The 21,591-nt window shown below is 39.5% G+C and overlaps 2 protein-coding genes across 5 annotated transcripts in view; one reads left to right on the top strand and one right to left on the bottom strand.

The window, feature by feature from the left end:
• Dop2R (dopamine D2-like receptor) overlaps window positions 1–9,535 on the top strand; it is a 96,846-nt gene extending 87,311 nt beyond the window's left edge. The window contains exons 5-8 of one of the 3 annotated variants that reach the window (XM_069120771.1): window positions 539–639; window positions 3,443–3,619; window positions 5,149–5,621; window positions 5,688–9,535. In XM_069120771.1, the coding sequence (XP_068976872.1) occupies window positions 539–639; window positions 3,443–3,619; window positions 5,149–5,621; window positions 5,688–5,896 (960 nt within the window). In that variant the 3' untranslated portion in view covers window positions 5,897–9,535. Of the gene's footprint in view, window positions 1–538; window positions 640–3,424; window positions 3,620–5,148; window positions 5,622–5,687 lie in introns of all 3 variants that reach the window. The other 2 variants (XM_069120770.1, XM_069120769.1) reach the window with 2 other exon arrangements.
• A 490-nt stretch (window positions 9,536–10,025) lies between these two features.
• LOC138183602 (uncharacterized) lies at window positions 10,026–14,562 on the bottom strand. Of its 2 annotated transcripts, XM_069120773.1 has the most exons (8): window positions 14,270–14,562; window positions 13,603–14,164; window positions 13,215–13,465; window positions 12,743–12,906; window positions 11,997–12,535; window positions 11,245–11,472; window positions 10,977–11,125; window positions 10,026–10,303 (listed from the first exon to the last, which is right to left on the bottom strand). In XM_069120773.1, the coding sequence occupies exons 1-8, from the start codon at window positions 14,279–14,281 to the stop codon at window positions 10,277–10,279; spliced, it is 1,932 nt and encodes a 643-aa protein (XP_068976874.1). In that variant the 5' UTR covers window positions 14,282–14,562; the 3' UTR covers window positions 10,026–10,276. The 2 variants fall into 2 exon arrangements, with proteins under 2 accessions (XP_068976874.1, XP_068976873.1); XM_069120772.1 differs by lacking the exon at window positions 10,026–10,303 and having other exon boundaries at window positions 10,831–11,125.
• Window positions 14,563–21,591: the final 7,029 nt, after the last annotated feature.

The following is a 21,591-nucleotide window of genomic DNA, read 5'->3' as shown; positions in this document are numbered from 1 at the left end:
TATTGATTTCATAACAAAGAATAGTAGAAAGAAAAGCGAAGAAAAGAAAGGAAGAATAGAAGGAAGAGGGATATTTTCATTGCAATTCGAAGAACGACGTATAATTTGTTTATTTCTTATGGGGTTGCAAGACATTCATATATGACATGAATATATGTATACGTGTATAGTCATAATGAATTGAACATCGGAGAAGAAAACGATACGCTTCAAAACGCCGATATCAAATATGTACCTCTTATATTCAGCTATAACGCATTCATAAAAAGTTGCGTTTCTCAACATGCATGAACCAACTGCAAGTAAAATCGTCTAATATGTGTACATTATGATGCTGTGTATCCATGTGAGAAGTATTTCTTATATTTCTTATATCTTTGATATAAGCGTCGCGATAAATCTCGCTGCTTTGATATGTATAGGTGATAACAGGTGTCATGTGTTACCTGTCTTGTACGCTATAAGAAGATTTATTTCACGCGTTTGTACCGGTTACCAAATTCATGTTGAAACAGTGATTTTACTTTACCGTTTTCAGGCACTGAGAAACAGAGCGAGAAAAGCAAGGGCCAATAGAAAGCCTAACTTGGGCGACATAAAACCGGGCAGCATAATCGAGAACATCGCGCATACGCGCAGGTAAGCCGACACATTCGCTTCGACCGTTAAAGTTGGCATTCTTCACGAATATACCAAGAATTTTCTAGGAATTCCATTCGAACCGCCGCTGGTTAAGGGAGAAAATGGATGTAAATTCTTTTGTTAAATTTCTGAAATTAGCAAGAACATGCGACCGTCTTATACACTTGAAAGCTTAAGGACTTTTTATTATTTCTGATGTTAATTACTGCAAAAAACAGAGGAGATTTTAATAAACGATCAATTACGTTTTAAAATCGTGTTTAAATTCGTCGAAAAGATCGAGGGAGAATCGAAGCCGATACTTCGTTGATAATTTCTTGACCATTGCATAGCATGTGTTTCATTTGCATGTATCACTCTGTTGCACGTCCTATCGTACAGAGACGAATGGTGAAGTTGCGGTTTCATAAGTCATACTTGCATTTGCAACCACGTCCTTACCAATTTGTAGAACGTCCCCTGTGCGCGTTGCACGAACGTGCAATTTCGAACAAAGGAGTGGCGAACGTAAATAAGAATTCCCTTTAGAAAGGGGGAACGATTATTTGACAAAGGGACGATAGCATCGAACCAGTGCTGCCTTTTAATAGTTTTCAACGATGTTCACGGTAAACAAAACGTCTGTCGGTAGGCTGCTAACGTCTCAATGAGTAGTTGAATGTGTGTAATTTCTCGGCGAGGCACGGATATAACGAATCGATATTCAATTTCTACGATTTCGCGCGTCGGAAGATCAAAGAAGGCTGTTTAAATAGAACGAATAGCTACATATATTCGCGAAGGTGTCGCAGAGCAATAGTCGGTCGTCGCGTCGCGAACAGACAAACTGGCTTCATTTCGAATGTGTCGCGTGTTCCTCGCGCGAGTCATTTTTTTCAATTTCCCGCGTATAACTCCTGCATTCCAACGAGAGACGATTTCTCGCGAAGATTGGCGCGCTGGCGAGAATATGTCACTAAAGGAGGAAAGATGGCGGTGAAAAGAAAGGCGTGTAGAAAGGGGAAGAGCTAAGGCGTAGTTGAGCCTGGAGCATCTCCGTATAATACGCTTTTCCCGCGCGCAGGCTTCATTTCCGTTGTCCCGGGGTCGGCGTACTTGCCTTGAATAGCCAACAAGTTCGCCTCGATTTAATTGCCGGCTTTTGTACTCACCTCTTCCTAAGTGTCGTACATTTGTTCATCGATGAGAACCGTACAGAAGGAACCGTTGTCTTCCTTTGCCAGCGGACTGAAAGGCACGTAGTCTTGTTTTCCGGTGAAGATGATTTAATACCTACTTCGCCGTTTTTCCTTTCCTCGAAAGGAAAATACTGGAGTGGAATCCATCTTCCGAACGAGTGGCGAAAGATCGCGACTTAACTTCTGCCGCCGCGCTTTGACTTATACTTTCAACTATACTTCAGAGCTGTATGTCGCTCACCAATGGAGCAACAAAAGCAAGAAGGATTTTCGAGTTAAACATTTCGAATTAATCGGATTAAAAAGTTTGAATCCACATAAAGGGTATATACATGTATATATATACTTACATTCGAACGCAACTAGGTAGGTAATTTGCAATGGTATTAAAGATGTGACACATCGGTTGCCTAATTATTATTTATAGGCTCCTTCCAGGTTCCTACGGTTGCATAATACCCTGTACAAACACCATCGATAAGTTAGACTTACAATTAGATGTTTATAACAACAGCAGTCACACAGTTTGGCTATACGACCGTATCTTTTCCCCTGAGTCCCATGCATTCAGCGTAATCTCAGGCCTGTATTCAAAATTCGCCCGATACTCCACCCTTCCCATACGCTCTTCTACTCCTGTAGATTTTACCCCTGTATCGTTAACATTAGCGTCGACATATCTTTGTACTCATCCTAATTATAAGATTTAAGTAGTTCCCTTTCTTATTATCCTACGTATCAACGTAGATTACTACAGTCAATGACTATATTAAAACGAGTAGTCGAGGATTCGATTGTTTATAAATTTAGCTTAATTCGGAATATATCAAAGCGTGAAAACTTTCTAAATTCTTCTGTTTGTTACTCAAAGGGATTTCGGAGAATAGAATTAATTATCTTTTCTTCTCGTTAAATTTTTTTAATACGTCATATCGAACGTATCGATAAGGATAAGGGCGAAAGTTTCGAGCAAACAAACGCGACGAAGTTGGTGGAACTATCGTTTAGATCGAACTGTGAATCGCCAATCCAAGTTCTAACGATATCGAATCCCCATAATCCGATTATTCGGAGTACGCGGCCGGTTGCGAATGTTCGTATTAATTCACGGCATGAAATTACTTAATAAGTTTAACTTGTAACCACGCAGTGTGCTCGCGATAATAGATTAGAAGTTACTCGTAATTCGTTTCGAACCGTACCGCAAGATCGAACAGGTAAACGTCTGCCGCAAAAGTAATCCTAAATTGCTCTCTTTCGATAATTGTATTATCGGTCCGATCGATCGAAAGCGAGCCAGTTGAAATATCAAAGGTTCGAGCTTTTCCCTCGTCAGAAAAGAATTACTTTCCGACTTTCATTTTAGCTGAAACGCAGCCGAGAATCCCTGTGAATCGCGAAGGGCACATTCAACGAAGTAAAAGCTAGGTTCTTTGTTCGTGGCAAAGTTCCGAACGAAGTCGCGAGCGCAAGCGTAGTCGCTTTGTGCATGATAGATTAACTTTTCCCCTTTGCCGGATTAACGCCGCGCGTCGCCGAGGAATACTAAAAGCATGCTAAGTGTAGAAGCTTTTTTTTAGAGGCTTTTGACTAAGATCACGTAGTGGGTATTCTGTGGCAAGGTTTGCGGAGACGGCGTTGGGAGCGGCGGCTTTCGTGGCTCCTGGCATGGAAGAGCCGACGAACACCGCGTCCGGGAGCAACGAAGACGAGGACGAGACACCCCTTGATCCTGTTGTGGTCATCTCGAACGATAAGAGCACCGAGTTCTTTTTGGCCACTGTCGTCGAGGAAGCAGCGTAAGAATCCAATAAAATTTTTCGATCGTCCGCAGTGCAGACGAACGTTCGCGTCGCACAACAACGCGCTCTTTCGTAAGCTTCTCTTTCCTTTTCCCAACAACTCGTAATTAATAAGTTTTACTGTACGGCAAGCAATAAAAAAGTTATGTATAACAAGTAGTAGTATAGAACGGAGCGTAAATATTTTTAGCAGATGGTAGAAAAAACACAACGGCGAACAGTCGAGGTTCCGCCTCCCTTACCGAATGAAGAGCGGGGGCGTTAAAAGTTACTCGAGCAAATTAACGAGACTAAAAACAATGGTGCGAGAACAAAGCAAGAACCGACTAAAATCAATTAGCATTCAAAACCAACGACGTAGAACGAACAAAGGAAAAATACTATTTTACTGTTCATTGGAGGGAATGAATTTCCTTTTATTTCGAGAGACGAGAGTCGATCTAAAGTTACATCTTAATTGATTAGTTAATTTGAGAATTAAGATAGTATCGCACCTTATATGGCATTGTTTTCCACCCAAGCATCGCCTTTTTCTTTTATAATTCTTCCGGCTGGCTACTTTATCTTCGGTCAAACGGGATGAGCGATCTTGTCTGAGATGAACGAGCGGTAAAAGATAGGGACTGAATTGTATTTTCCGCGTAAGAGTCGGATGAAAGGATGCTTGAATTTTTTATATTGCCTACGAGTCGATAATTCATTGGCGTAAAGAATTACTCACCGACACATTCGATAAAAATAGGAACAAAACACCGATAAACTCGGTCCACTGTGAAATCGATTCGTTTGTTTGTGGAGTGTCCACTGGTCCAGCAAGTTGGAGTAGTAACTGTATTGATTGAACGCGGAAGACGCGGTTTCGATCGATACGTTCGTTTGCGGTAACAAAACGTAAGTAAAAAAGAAAAAAGACGGGCAATCGCGATCGGCACAATGAAATAGGTAACGAGTAGATAGGAAGAACGATGGATGATTCGATTTCTTCGTTTGGTCGTGCTGAATGCGGCACACTGAAAGCATATGTATCGCGTAGGTATATCTGTGCAGGATTTTCGACTCTCGTACAAGGATCTGGTTACGATATAGGTCCGATGGAAATTCGTTGTGCCGTAATAATTCTGTGATACACCGACTAATGGTAAGATCGATATGTACCTATCGATCAATATGCACGGGAATCATGCTCCACGCACCAATGTCTTTCGAAACTAATCGCCGAGAGCGACTGCATCCACGGTGCAGCAAGTTTAATTACATAGACAGATTCGTTGTCAGCAGTACATGTAGCCGCGTGGATAGCGCGTTAATACACGGGCGTGCATTGTTCGAGCAATCGAACATTTCGAACGAGATGCCATTACAAGAAGTAATTTCTCGTTCGTGTTTCGTTTTCGGCAATAAAGGCGAACGTTCGTCCCTATAATCATGGTACACGAAATGCTTTCACTCGTAGGTTCAGAGTTGCAAGCTGTGACGGGATATGCTAAACCTGTATCGTTGGAATGCTACTGATACTCGAATTGCAGTTGTCGTTTCAGCGCAGTGGCTCAAGCTCAACTGGGTGGAACGCAGAACGTCAGAAAGGATTCTGGATATGACGGTGCAGCGAGCAGCACGGTGATTCACGAACCGTTAGAAACGAATTCCAGTCCCAGCCCGAACCCACGAATCACCTCAGCTCCGTCGTCCTCCACTTCTTCGTCGCCGCCTCCGAAAAGCGCGGCGACGAGCCAAGCTTCGCAACCCAAGAAGAACGGCGCTGAAACGAACAAGCAGGAATTAAAGAGGCTCAAGAGCGCCGGTTCTCTTCTCCCTCTTCAACTTGGACGAACGCCAAGCGTCTTGTCTGGCTCGTCTACCTGTAAGAAGGACAAGAAAAATGCCGTTTCTGGTTCCCGGTTTACAATATACAAAGCCAACAAGGCGAGCAAGAAGAAACGAGAGAAAAGCTCCGCGAAAAAGGAGCGTAAAGCTACGAAAACGTTGGCTATTGTGTTGGGTACGTCCGGTCGATTATTCTTCTTTCCTATCGCCCGACAAAAAGGAAATCTATTGTCTTTTACAGGTGTCTTTTTAATTTGTTGGCTGCCATTCTTTACCTGCAACATCATGGACGCGATTTGCACGAAGCTGACAGCGAACTGTCAACCGGGTGTCACTGCTTTCATCGTGACCTCTTGGCTAGGCTACATGAACAGCTTCGTAAATCCCGTGATTTATACTGTGTTCAATCCCGAATTTCGCAAAGCCTTCCATAAATTGGTCAGCTTCTAGACAAATTACAGCATTTAAAGTCGCGTTTATCTTAAAAGCAGGAACAACGAGACATCGGACAATCGAACAGCTCAACATTTGTTCCAGCTAAAGGTATTTATCGTATTCGCAGACCTCTTTCGTAGTCGCGCCGTTTTTCGTAGGTAGACGTTTGAAAACCAATAACTTCCTGTGGCTCATTCTACTGAATCGTGTTTAAATTTCGCGACGGACTTGAGAAACATTAGCCGCGCCGTCACAAATTGCAACGTAACGAAACTAAATCGAAGCTTTTTACGAGTGAGAACGGAATTACATCGCGTACTTTTTACTCGTTTATCGGAAGTGCGGATCATCGTTAGTATTCTCAGCACTCTCACACCCAACTATCGCGCGATTTCATTGGTCGATATCCCGGCAATATCACACCGGAGGCAACGTGCATCGATGTTAGAGCTGAATTACCAAATAAATATTTAAGCTAACGATAAGTAGTCGAATAAATGATACACGAAGTAATCGGAAACGAGCGTCAAGGTGTTAGGAACACAACGACGTGGTTTATGCGTTGAACGCGTTCAAATTCGCGTTATCCTACCATTTCAAGTAATCTAGTTGCATAAATAACAGAAGCAGGAAAAGGAAAGAAGGGAATTCTAGTAGATATATAATACGATATACATCAGGTCAAAACGTGAAATCAATGGAATGCGTATTTGAGCGAAAACACATTATACGTATATGTACTTTGTCGGATATTAAATATACCGTGGCAGTATTATCGTAGCTTCTAAGGTGTAGCAATATTTTTTGGCTCAAAGCAGAGGAACCGAATTGTCAGTTCCACGACAAACTTACGCGTTCTGTACACCTGCGCGTCTAATCGAACGTCTTTGTACTATGTACGATTATTCGAACAAAGCACCGTTTCCTTCGTATCGTTTCGAAATTCTTCCGTCGCGCCGTTTCGTTTGTCCTTCTAGCATGCGAGAAAATCGAAGAACAAGCTTCCGAAATTCTTGCATCGCGAGTCATGAATTATACGCGAATTTTATAAATCCACGAAGAGTACGATGGTTGTGCAAGCTTTGGGATCGTGTTTTTCGATTCTCCAAAATTCATTCGTGCAGAAAGGGAAAAGAATTCGAGTAAGTCTGTCGAACGTGTTCGATGCATACCGTACCATCTCTACTTTCGCATCTATTTTATCATTTAACACTTCGACGAGAGAATTACCATATTTTTGAACTATTTACATATCCAACTGGATACTCAGTTGCAGGATTTAAAGTTTATATGATATTCCGCTCACGAGAGGTTCTGGAAGATCCGTTTCTCGTTGCAGTCGCTTTCCTTCGATTCCCTCTAGCGTTTCTTCAAAGTGAATTGTTTGAAACACGTTGAAATTATTCGCACATGTTCTTTTTTCTGTCGAACATTTTCACGTTACGACGTCATTTGTTCCAATTCTAATAAAAAGTTTATGTATTATCTTCGGTGTGTTAACCGCGTGGAACGTTCGCGCTCAACTCTACGGAAACGAAAATCGATAGCGGAAGGCGTCCGCTTGTTTTTGCCTCTCCCCTGGCTTTGAGAGCCCAAAGGAATTCCTCGTAAAGATGGCCATTGTATGCTCATGACGCGTTCGATAGAATCGAAGAAATAACGAAACACAGTCGATGCATGCAGAAACACCTGCATCGGCTACGCTTCGTGTTCCATTTCCGCAAACGTTTTTAAAGTTCCCGGCGTCCGAATTTTCAAACATATCAATACAAGTACGAAGCATGATATCTAACCGTATACTGGCATCCGAGACACGCTTATCGAGCATGTGTATGTGTGTTAAATGGGCTACGCGAAACGGAAGATACCAAATACTAGCGAACGTAAAACGTTATCGTAAAAAACACTTGTTTCGCGGGACCCGCGATCCTGCAATAACGTCTACAATCAGAGCTTTTTACTCTATGAGTTCTACGAATACGTCGTATCACGTAACTTTAAACTTCCAATGTATATTTGTACATAATTAGTAGAAATTAGTAACGAATTATTCGAACTGTGCAATCGGTTGTAAGGCGATACGTATACCTACGTACTCGATCGCCTGCTAAAACCTAGAAACACTGCAATTACTAAACACTAAGAGTAACGATAGTGTGTATCGCTAAATGCTAGGCAAACATTTAGGGAAACTCTTGTCGATGAATTGTGATAAAGCTAGGTTTTGTTACGTACGTTTTACCTGGTAACCTGTTTCGAGATATTATACAATTCTTCGATAATAATTTATCGTACCGAACGAATCGTTCGCAAATCAAGTGTTTTATCTTCCAACGTTTTCGTTATTCGTCGAACTGATCGTAATCGACCGAGAGAAACGAAGTTTGCATCGGATTAGTGAGTGAAATACAGGGTTAAAATATTATACCGCTTCATTTTCGCACGAACCTCTTAATTCACGTACCTCAAACTTAAATCTCTTAAACCGGTAGCTACGTACATCCGTTTCGTTATAGAGAATCCTCGCCAACAGACTGAGAACTTTATGCCCTTTCATACTGGCGTAACGAACTTTTCACCTAGTTATTGGAGCCGGTGAAATTTAAACGAGTGCCGATTCGCGACAGATCGTGCCACGTGCCATTTTACGCCACCGCAAGATAAAAGGTGCTTCCGCACACAACGGTAGATTATTAATTGGCAAAGTTCCCGTCCTTCGCTCTCGGTCGTTAACGACAGTATAACAGCGAAACTTTGGATCAGCGATCTCCGAATACCTGGAAACCAGTCGCAGATTTTTTTTTCATTCGCGAGAAAATTATCTTCGAGAAGGAGCACCGACCAAAGCTTTTTCCTTAATCATTTTGCGATTAACCACGACAACAGGCAGAAACTCGAACTGTATTTCCACGCTGAACGAAAATCAACAAGCCTAGCATTTTCTTTTAACGCAACGCACTTGGAAATGCATTATAAAGTTTCTTACAATCCTGCTAAGATCGCTGTATTTTTCTAACCCGATACATTCCCTTCTCTGTATATAAATGTGTATGTATTATACATGATATACGTACGCGACATAGTGTATCTGTATTGTACCAAGAGAACATGAGGATAGCGCTGTGCATCTATGTAAATATATATCTAATAGACAAAGAACGCGAGCGTATACGAACTGACTGCGAAAGGATCGATAACGTTTCCAGGGATTCTAATTGAACTTGAATCACGGAAATTCTCGAGAACTCGTAGCAGGCCAGTTTCAACTTCCTCGAGGCGCGAGACACTAAGAATAAACGCAAAACGAATATAAGTCAAGTGGAATGTCTTCTAAATGTCCATCGAAAAACGTGTCGCTTTGGTGAGAGAGAACTACATTTTTCCTATGACTTTCTTAATAATTATTACGAATGGTCTATACAGGGCATAGATGTAAGAGATAAATCTTTAATTTGCCGAGATTAACTATAAGCATAACGAATCAAATGGAAAAGAAATGAATATTCAGAACGCTGTATGTACCGATGGCAATACCTATACATAATCACACGCGAATGGAACACATGGGACACATACATACACGATTAATCAGAGATAAGACAAATCGAATACATGGACACTTGTCGAAATTAATAAAATATAGTATAAATTGAAGACGAGTTTTCATTTTACAAGTTCTAGCTTTACGAAGGGAGAATATAGCGGAAGGTAAGTGGCAAGATATTAAATTCATTTTCGTATCTTTGCAGTGTAGAAAACACTTGCCTCTGCAGGTTTTTAGAGATCGATAGAAGACGAAAAGTCGGCTGTCCTCGTGGTATTTGTTCGAATCAGTGCAATTCACGGTGAGAATGGTCCATGGACCAGTGAGTACGAACGTTGGCCAAATTGAATCTACAACGAAATCGGTTCGGGCTGACTTTTACGAATATCCCTCAAACAGTGAATGCTTCCTATAGTGGTAAGAAGAAAGATATGGGCCGGTGATCTCTGAAATAGCCTGCCTGAAAAAGTACGATGGATCGAATAATGTCAATAACCCAGATAACGCACGATGTGTTAATAGTATTATGTCAGAGTCAATATTGAATGATGATAAAAAGGATTATACGTATAGGCAATGGATTAAACAGGATTAATCAAATTGGACGGATGAAGTTGACGGAAATCGATTCAGAAGAAACGCTGATAATCTTACTATTTCTATTAACAAATATTTATTTCTATTATAATAGTAAATTAAATTATATAGAGATAATATTTACGGAATAACACTATGAAATATTTCTCGACGTAACCTAGAGTTCCTTAAACTTTGGCAACTTGCTAGAATATTTTGTAACGCTATAAATAAACACGTGGTTTTGTACCGATTGGTCCAGTTAGCTTCTACGTTCACCACAAGCGTTGACCCAATTTTACCTACAATAAAAACGTTACATACACGATATAGTAAAATCATTTCGCTACATTCGTAAATAACCGCATAATTCTCATGCCGAAGTTCGCAATTAAAGCACATTATAGACGCTGTATTTACGATGTCGCTGTAACAGCATTGAACGGCTTTATATCGCGTTCCTGTTCGTGTGCATGTGTATTTGCCGATGGAAAAAATTCCACCAGGTCGATAAGTTTTCGCGACTATCAGTTAATCCGTAAGTTTGGAAACATTTCAAAAGTCACTCTATTAAAATGCAACAATCGATGCACGGTTTAAAATTTCTACGTGGTATAGTCAGCTATTACCAGCCAACTTCCATCGTGAATACGTAACTCGTGTTACAAGTATTTGAAACAAAATACGTTCTCGCATGCTGATGGGAAAATTTTCTTGTAAAACGAGCCACCGAACTCGAATGCACCAACTTCCCCCATACGCGTATCATGCAAGTTAGAACGTATCCGCTGCACTGGAATAGGTTTACCAATTTCTCGAGCTTCATATTGTATAAAGTAACAGGAGCAAGAAATTCCATGTTGGAAAAAATCTAACACCGCAAACAAGATGGAAATTTCATTCGAGTAAGGACTTTCAACATTCTTCAGGCCAACTCCTCTCCTAAATCCACGCAGCTATTTGTCGAAACTTTACCTTAGAGAAAGCAGGAAGTTGATATCGCGGCAATTCTGGCAAACTTAATCCCAATTTTCCAATGTCGAGGTTCGTGGAACGTAAAGTAGGACTAGTTGAACGCAAGGTGTAATCTATCCCTCCGAAGCCGCCTAATTGTAACTGCAACCCTGTACAAACCACACGCGTTCTACGAATTGGGTTTTGAACGTTTGGAAAAATAAAGCGGAAATGTCGTGTTCACGAATCCGTGACGGGACAACCGCGTAATTACGTACGATCGATATACCTGTGGAATATGAGTGAGTCCTCGCCGGTTCAAACGGTCGCAACTGCCCTCCATATTGGACATTTTCGCCAAAGTTCAAAGTTGACACACCAGTGGGAACGTTCGTTGAGAGGCTGTTGGGTATTCCTGCCGATATGTCGGTGTTTATTCCACCAGGTAGACTGTTGAATGTGCTGCCGATATGATTATTCAATATGTTCGAGGACAAGCCAGAAGAGAGAGGTGTACCTGGAGTAAAAACACGCGAATCATGGAGAAACAATTACATAATTTCGGTTGACAAGAGTCTTCCATGAAATTTCGTACGTTCGCCGCATATTACGTTGCTTGTCACGCTCGTAGAGAGAATCGCTACGAATTTAGTAACTTGGAAAATACGGTTAACTAATTTTAAACTTCCCTAACCGAAAGCGATGTAATAGCAAAGAAGTGAAAAGATGGACGTTTATCTCGTATGCGGATTATTTTCCCGGTGATAAAAAGAAATCCATCGAAGTTGAAGACCCACGAGAGAGAACGAGTGGATGGAATTTTGAGAATTATAACTGAACTCGAGGCGAAAGCATTGATCAGAAAGTGGGCTTCCCAATAAAGTTGACCACGATTCGCGGCTCTTTCGCACTGGGATCTGGCAATAAAAGAGTCGAAAGATTAAATTTCTCTTAACGACGGAATCCCTGGGGGCGAGTCCCTCTCGGTCATCGAAGAACGATTTGGTCTGAACCTTATCGATTCGTATGAAGTGGCTATACCTAACGAGAGGCCAGAAGATGTGGACGAATCTTGAGGCACGAAAGCAGACACTCTTGGCGGTGTTATTGGAATGTAGTTTATCGTCTGCACTGGCCGAGAAACCGCTGACAAAGTTGCAATCGGTATACTTGGGAGTGTCATCGTTGGCCTCTCGACTATCGTCGTTAATGGAACATGGTTCGCAGTTTCCGATAGAGATGATTGTTGGAAAGGTAGACCATGGTTCGATTCCTGCTGCAGCAGATAGCTCAACAGAGAACTCTGCAAATTGTTCTTCAGAACGCCCTTTGAGTTTTCTGGAAGTATGTAATTCAGTACCATGCTAGGGATCTTGTTGTTTAGGCTGTTGTTCGACGTATCTGGAAGTGCTTGGTTCAGCGGCAGAATTTGCACGTTGCTTTTGATACCATCTTTCTCCTGTTGGGATAGCAGATAATCAAGCATGGACTGCTGGAACTTGTCCTTTAACTCATTGGAGAGATAATAGGGCGTCGGTGAAGTGAACGTAGTCGGTTGAAATACAATCGGAGGTACGGTTCTGCAAGAAAAACAGAAACAGAATGCATACAATTGGGAAAAATAAATGCTGATTCAATCGTACAGGATGTCAGCTCGAAGTTCCGTGGGACGTAATGTTCTAATAACGTTAGTTTCAGAAATACACCTTGAACACGGTGAGATAGTGGCGGAGGAAAAATCACGATCGATCATACAAGTAACGAATCTTGACAGTGCTATTACATACTGTCGTCCGAAAGATATGATTGGAGATTCCGTGTCCATGACAGGTAAGCTAGCTTCAGTGGTCGGTAAACGAGCCAAGTTCGAAGACTGTTTCGTGGTAACCATAGAGGCTGGTATCGTAGAAATCGTTGAAGCGGATACGCTCGTGGTAGCAGCATCAGCCAGCTGAAAGCAATTACTAACTTGCATTGGACCTTTTAAGATTCGCGGTCGTTACTTCGCTCGTACGGATTCAGTTGGGAAATTGTAAAGAGGTTACTGCAAATGTTGATTAAAAGTTCTTCAAGCGTCGGATTAAACTTCATTTATTACTGTTGCAAAGAAATAACGAACGAGCCAGCAAAGTGATCGGTAAGTTGTTTAAGCAGAAACGAAAGACTCAGCGGAAATATTCCTAAAATGGACACTACGCTGTGCTGTACCGCTAAAATTGAATACGATGTCATGATGTACGAAAAGTATATTTCGCTCACCGTATCGGATTTCACGGTTGGCATTGTCGCCGTATTCGAGTGCGAATCCATTTTCAGCTCGGAAGTTGTAGATGTATGAACTTGGGTGGTAGCTGAAGTTGCGGAGGAGACAGTAGACAGTTGCCATGGTTTGTGGGTGGTTGTCGGAGCCATTGAGGGTGTCATCGTCGTGGATGCTTCCTCGCTCAATGGCAGAACGTTTCCATACGGCGAAATGGGTGGCACAGACACATATCCAAGACCATGGTTACCTATATCAAACAAATTCTTTCTTATAACGCGAACTTTCCAAACATCTCTGTTCGAAGTATCTTTGATTCAAAGGATACGATAAAAACTCTTAATAAATAAGATCAATTACAACCTTTCTTTTGATTAAAGTACTTACCATGCTTCAAATATTCCGAATCTCTACCAACTGAATCGACCTGTTGCTGTCCTGACTGTCCTTTGTAAAAGTCAATTGGTTTATCGTACAGGTCGGCAAATCGAAAATCGTCGCGAAAAGGTTGCCGGTAAGAGGAATATCGATCGTCTTGATATTCAGGTCGCTGTTCATTTCCAGAAACCGTCTGATCTTTGTTTTGTTGATTTCTAAACGGTGTTCCATTCGTAAAGACCGAAGATTGTCTATGGAAGTCCGGAGCATTCTTAAAATACGAACTGTTGTCGTAAAATAGTCGATTTCTCAGTAATTCGTAATCTCTCAACAACAATCGGTCCTTGAGAGACAGTTGCTCCGGAAAAGAATCCAAATCCTGTCTATAAGGTCGACGTCGGTAAGATTGGTAGTATTGCGTTTTAAACGATGGCTCTCGAAATGAATGATGCCCGCGAGAAGAAGATGGATGCCAAGCAGTCTCTTGATAAGGCGGAAACTCTTCCAAGGCACTGTATCTTCTTCCTTTCTTATACGCAGCGACAACCACAACCATCGACACGAATACGATCTGAGGGAATAAATTTACAGGTAATTTTGATTATTTATGTTGTCGTCACTGATTAAAATTTCTTATTAAGCGTCGACTGATCGGTATAAAAAACAGACGACTCACCAGTTTCTTCATTTGATCTTTTTGCACGTTTCGGAGTGCGAGAAAGAAATTGTAAGTATAACCACGCGCAAAGATAGTCTGCGGTCTATCACTGCCATCAACTTTCTTATATAGTTAGGAAGCGAGAGAAAAGCTGTAACTCGCATCTTTTCCACTGCTCCTGGTTTTGTACGTCTTCCAGATCAGGTACGAAACTGGATCTGGTAAATCATGTAGATGGACGCCTTTCTCTTTCTATGACAGGTTCATTGCCAGATATACAATGAATCTGATATATTTTCACACGTGTAACGGCAAACCTAGAAGTTTGAGTGAAACTTTGTATTTTACTTTTGCAACAAAATTAAAGATCTGAACGAGCTGCTTGTTTCACTCAAGAAGCAAGAAATTTATCATTTTTACGACGTGTTTAACGAATAACGCGTCCTTTAGGCTCTCAATAATTTACACTCGCTGTAAAATCTCCTCTTTCTGCTTTATGTTTCATAACTTTTCTTAGTAATTGTCGACATCCATTCATTTTATCTGGAACCATTCGACCTTCGATGAACGCTTTGAAACGGAGGAGTTCGCAATCGTAGGATATAAGGGTATTATAAGGTTTGTAGCAAAACCATAAAAGGTGTACGAGTGTACGTTCGTTGACTTTTAAAGAGGCAATAGAGATGGTAATAAAAATTATATGTCGACCACACTCATATATGTTCAACCTTCAATTCCGTATAAAAGTGTCGATAACTTGAAGTATAGATCCTGTTCGTTCATCTAGCCGACTAGACTAATAATTTTATCAGTTTCTATTCAGGCACTGATCAATTGATTATGAGTTAGCTTTGAATGTATTAGTGTAGTTACCCGATTCAATTAATTCAGTGTATTCGAATATTAGCTATTAAATATTTATTATTACGTAATGGCAGTGGATTTTCAGCGCAAATGTGCGCCACTGTGTGTGCAAACGTGTCAGTGAAAATTAAATGTAAATTGCAAGTAATTTACGGAAATTCATTTTGCGAGATCCAAGAGTGTACTTATTCATCAAGACATTGTTTTCATTCCAAATATTTGTCACAGGAATCTCAGTTAGTTTTCAGGCAGAATCCATTAATGAATTATTATAAATGGTAACGTTGAACGAGCAAATGATCTCGGTGCAATTAGGGAATATCATTTATAGAAATGTACAGTACGAAACGCGCCCTATAATTTATGGAAGATGAACGGCGAACGTACTTAGTAAAACCTCTTACATCTTCTTCGATCTTTGCAGTTCGTTAATGCTAAGGTTGCAAAGCATTAAGTCGGGATTTTATTCGACGAGAAACTATTTCTCTTATCTTCGACATTCAAGCGCCGACCAAAATTAGCAAATATTACCTTCGAATATGCAATTAATCTTATTCCTTTAAAACTTTAAATCACTTTCTGTCTGAGCAGCGAAAGCTATTTATTTGAAATCTAAATGGAAGTCTTTAAATCCCCTCAATAGATTAAACAAATATTTATCATCGTGTTACGAATCGATTTTGGAAAAGATCATCTTCTAGAAGGATAATAAAATTAGATAACGTTAGATAAAGCCAATCATAAAAGTGGTAATTGGGATTATCTGTCATACGCGAACGCGAGTATTAGATAGATAACGATAGATGTACGATAATTAATAGTAAATTATCGCGAATGGTAGAAGGTTATTCAAAGATAATCAAAAGTCCATTGTTTAAACGTCGTTGATATTTATATTAAAAGCAAGTAAAGCAAGTAAAAAAGGTAATGGAAGAGTTACGTTCATTTAAAGCAACGGATATTAAAACCACAACGATGTTTGAAATGATTCAATATACATATTAAACTTGCGCGATTGTTTTTTATTTACGAACTTCATCATATGAAAGCGAGATAATTAAATACGCTCAGAATGCAACCACATGAACATTTCATTGCAATACGATCCAGTTTGTTTGATTAATTTTTTTCATTTTCTCACTCTATGATCATGCTATATCAGAAAAAGTCTTTTATTATTACATATCTAAAATTACGATACAAATATGCGCAATTAAATTCGTGGAAGAGTAAAAAGGAATTCAATAGGCTTGATTAATGATAGCAGTCTTTAAATAAGCATCAATAGATTATAAAAGGATCGTAAAATATACACATCTTTGCAGATAGAAATTTTCACGGATATTGTTACGGATAGCTTAATTAATTTTTAAATTTCTGATAAAATTTCTAACAAAATCATTCTATTGATATTACGATGAAGAGTCCAATGAATGATATTTAATTAATCTACAACAAAAGAGGAAGAAGCTAACCTATTTCTTTGAAACTTCCAGGTCAAATAAATATTAGGAGATAAAACATTACCGAGTAAAAAGAATTATAAGTATTATTAGCATCAGTTAACGTGATCGTCCAATATAAATTGCGAATTTCACTTTGATCACGAACAAAGTTGATCAGAATGACCATTGTTATCGACGAGAAAAACCTTTTATTGTTACAAACCTATTGTCCCTGCTAATTAACGGTTGGTACTGTTGCAGCATACAATTAAACCTAACTAACCATGGCTATCTTTGAAAAACCAATATTCAGTTAAATTGTAATAGCAGCTTCCAAATGTCTATTATATTGTTTGTCTCGAATTTCCTCGGATTTTCTCGGTTTCCATTTTATTAGTAGGTAGAAAACTTTAACGTTGCGTTCCGATTGGATATGTATTCTATAATAATCATACACAAGAAAACTTAGACACTTCGGAAGAAACATATATTTTTTTGTTGACATTTCTCCCAAATCATTTTTCTATTCTCATGGATAGATATTAAGTGGATGAGTACAACGACATTTTCCCTGGAAAGGATCCAGCTTAGCAGCGTTAATTAATCAGTGGCTGGATTACAACTCGTAATCGTTATCGGTGCTGTTATTAATCTAATGTCGAGTAGTCGATATTGAAAATATCAACGCCTACATTACATCGTTTCATTCATCCGCGGTACTTATATATCGATGGTTATCTCGTTTTTATTACTTTCATATAAAACTGCATTTTCCAACTTTTCGTCATCTTTATATAGTTTTCATGTTCTATTTTAAAATGTCAACGTTCGAACTCGACACCCTCAATCTATTAATTTTATCGCGTTCACATTATGTTTACTACCCTTTTTATAGTTTCATTCCATCTGTATTTATCGGTTACATAGGATGGCTCAATCTAATCGATCCGTACAAATATCTCGTAAACTATAGTTTATTCGGAAATATGAGTTAAATGAAACTTACTTCGTTTCGATGAGGGTATCTTGCGATGGTAACAAATCTCACCCTGCGTGCGTTTATTCTTTTTTTTTTTTTTTTAGTGAAACTATTCTTACTTTTTTATACATTATTCGATATATTTTTTGATCTACTACAAAAAGCTATTAAGGTACTTGGGTCGAAGAATGATTAATTGAAAAGAAAACTTAGCTTGAATCTTGTAAAATTTATCGTATGAAAGACAAGGAAAGATAACGTAGATAGCTTTCATATTTATGTTTCCATTGTCTTTCATGCACACAGTTTGACAAAATTAACATTGAAATCTTTTAAACTAGGCATTTTCAGACACAAATGTCTTAATACCTTTTTCTAGAGAATCAAAAGCTACATCAAATGATGTATAGAAAAAATGTGTAGTTCCATTTAAGAAAACAGAGATCACCTTGAGATATGCAGAAATTTACAGACATCTCGAAGAATCATCAGAAGACGTTCCCCTTGAAACAACAAGTTTTGTTTGAAATATTCGATATATAGGAAATAAATATATAAGAAATATTTGCTTGGATCAATTAAAATAATACAACCTGTATAATTCTTGGTCCTTTGTAACATATCTTCTTACGCAAAAGTCATATAAATTACACAATCAAGAATAATTAATTAATATTCTCCCTCTATTCAGATTTTATTACACAAAAGGATAATAAAATTCAAATTCTTTTTTCAACTTCTCAACACTGGTACAATAAAAATACGGATCGCTTGTAATCTTTATTTATAGTACCTCGTAGGATCACCACGTGTCTGTCCTATATCCGATATCAAAATCTTGGCGGTTTTTTATGTAACATTTATGATATTTTTTTCAAATCACGGTTATGTTTCATGCTCGATGGGAACCAACAGTGTGTCACAGCTGTCCAAATATTCCCAGAGTGTACGCGTAAATACGGTATTTTATTTCTAGAGTATTGTTTTATTTTTTATTTCTCGATATAATTCTGGCGCGCTCATCTGAGCCAGATATGGGCTGTACTGTTCTCGCTATTTTTTTTTCTCTCTCTTTGAGACGCCAAAGAGACATTCATCTCACACCCCATTAAGAGCTAAAAAGGCTCTCAGATCAAGTACATTCTTCAACTAGATTTTCTCCTCTTTCGAGATGCATGGACTTAGAACTCCGTACGCGTCAAACAGGAAGGAAGGTAGGAGGAAAGGAATTAATTTGTTGCCAAGGAGGTATTTGTAGCATATTTTTTATCGTCTACTCTACTAGATTTTCATGAAACAAGTTCGAGATCGTTCAAGTTTGGTCGCCTCGCCAAACTAGGAACAGCCGGTTTTGCGGTCGTCACATTCGTTTCAACCGGTGGCCTTCAGGAATCGATGTTCCGTCGATTATTGAAAAAAGCAATAATGGCTATTGTCGTTCAGCGAAAACGCTTCTTTTGCTATACCGGTCGCGGTTGATTAGTTAATTACTCAATGAAAGAGCATTACATATAGCGTGCAGATCACGTTCTTCGCGAAATTGTTAGAGTAACTTTTACTTGTTACAGCAGCTCGCGTGAGGAGATCACATTGGTCAATTTTGCGGACCGAACCAATTTTATCGCGGTTACGTATCACCAAAAATGTCAGGTGCTCGTTAAAATGCCTGCACCTCGACATAAGGTCATGTAACCGTGAAATTCGTTTGCTCGTGAATGACATTTTTTTACATTTTCTCACAATTTCGGAGAGGCGTCACCGTTCCATCCGGGAACAGAGAAAATTTGCGGCTAAAATTTTCGTACGGGCGAATAAATCGAATTTACAGTAACTGGATGAGACTAATTACACTCGATGCAAAGATTCGCGCAGTGTTATCCATATTGATCATCGATCGTTCCTTTTAAAAATTTTTATCGACGTCTTTCGCGACATATTCGACAGGGCGATTCATCTTCGTTCACGATATTGACAAGCTTACTTGAAAGCATATTCCTTAGAAAACAAGAAAGAAGCGTTGGAAATTTAAATAGCGAGCAATTTTCTTAATCTAAAACCGACTGGAATTCGAACGGGCGAAGATCGAACCTGGAATTTCAAGAAACTCGAGGATGTGATAATGCGAATGTTAAAATGAAAGGCGCGGGCAGGTTAAAATTTAAATGAAATAGAGGAGGACGCATTCATAAAGGTAATAGAACGAGGATGTCGAGCAGAAGACGCGACAGACTTGAGGATAAAATTGCACCGTGTCTCCGCCATTATATAGCAGCATCGTAGTACGAAAGTTAAAACGATGAAAATAAAGAAAACAAGGAGAGAAGTTTGTGTAGCAAAAAGTTTTTCCATTTATATATTTTCTTAATCCATTGCGGTCACGAAAACTGGTTTCCGATATTCCTAAAAACTTGCAATCACGCTACGCATATCGAATTAAATAGAAGTTTAACCTGCATGTGATTTCAATTCGTATCAATCGTATTCGTATAGGCGAAAAGTTATTACGTGAAACGTATTTCTCGTGCAACTTAGTTGTTCACGGGCGATCCGATATTAGCCTTTTAGATGTATGCATAACGATGGTTTGTCACATTTAAATTGATCGTATCGAACCACGCGTCATATTCAGCCCTACGATATTTCGATCATCCATTTACTCAATAGGTGGCTCGGGATATTTGTTGGAATGCAAATTCCACGGGGACGTTTCTAGTAAAATAAATAGCAAACGATGAAATTGTAAACGGGCCAGCTGCAGGACAAATTCCATCAAGGCCACGAACCGTATCACAAAATGATGGAAAAATGGTAGATATCCGAAGAATCATCCGACAATATTTAGACAACGTTAGGGAAAATTTTCACGGTGTTTATCAGAGGTTCGTCCGTGGTAGATGCATCTCATGATCCATTCGGTAAGAGAATTTCCTGTGGGGCCGTGTTGCTCCGCCGCTGTTAACTTCACCTCTGGGGAACGAATTTCTGTATGATGTGCCATGTATGCGTCCAATTTAAACAGCTACCGGTTACACATCTGTACGACGCGCGTCGTTGCCTTTCTTACACGTCAGCCAACGAGGGTGCTTGCGCAATATCTAACGTTTAATAACGAATTAAATTGCACAAACGAACGCTGTCGTCTTACCCTTGGGCCCATTTTAGAAAAACATCGAATATCGATGAAAGCAGCGAGTAAAGACGCATTCGATCCGATCTTTCATTATCATCCGCGATGGCGTGAAACGACAGAAAAAAATATTGGGAGCTGAATAAAATCACCATGGTAATATATTCGCCAGAGATTTGTTCCGAAACGTGGCTGCATGTAATATAATATTCGATACAATAGAGTTAAACTGCTGTGAGTTCGATTCGTTCGTTCGTATTCGAGTCGAACAATACGTCTTCATCGAAGATTAAATTTGCTACTGACGGGTATGCATGTAACGTTATGAAAATAGTAGGACGGCGAGCAGAACAGCCATCACAATTTGTCGATTTAACTTTGAAATTGATTGACAAAAGTTACAAGTAATCGCGAATATCGTGCAGTTACGTGTCGTGCAGACGATTTTTTTAAAATATTGTACGATTACTCGAACACCGTTCCCGGGTGAAATAACAAATTAAAAGAAAGAAATGCTTTTACTTTGTCACGGTTGCACAAGTGTTTCCATTTTCCTTTACACCGACCCATTACAAGATGCTAGTAATTACAAACGAAGGTATTGTGCCGTAGAATGAAGGAAGAAAGCAATTAAGTTAATACAGTAAATCCGATGATTAAACGAATGCGCCATCACTTACATGGTAGTAGTTAGTAGCTGGTCCAAATGACTCATTACACGTAGTAATAATTTTCTAAGGCTCATTTCGCGTGTCGTAGAAAGCCTGGGAGGTGTAGAACTTAATACGTTCAATCTTCTGTACTTAATGTCAAGCTCAAGACAAGCGGAGCACGGACAATCCGATTTCGTCGTACTTTACTTTTTATTCTTCTCTGCTCCATTAAAAGGTAATTTTGAACCAAATAGTATAGTTGGTCATTGGCG

This window comes from Bombus flavifrons, chromosome 9, assembly GCF_040668555.2.
Source record: "Bombus flavifrons isolate JBK064 chromosome 9, iyBomFlav1_principal, whole genome shotgun sequence".
Lineage (NCBI taxonomy): Eukaryota > Metazoa > Arthropoda > Insecta > Hymenoptera > Apidae > Bombus > Bombus flavifrons.
This window is presented reverse-complemented; position numbering and strand designations above follow the sequence as displayed.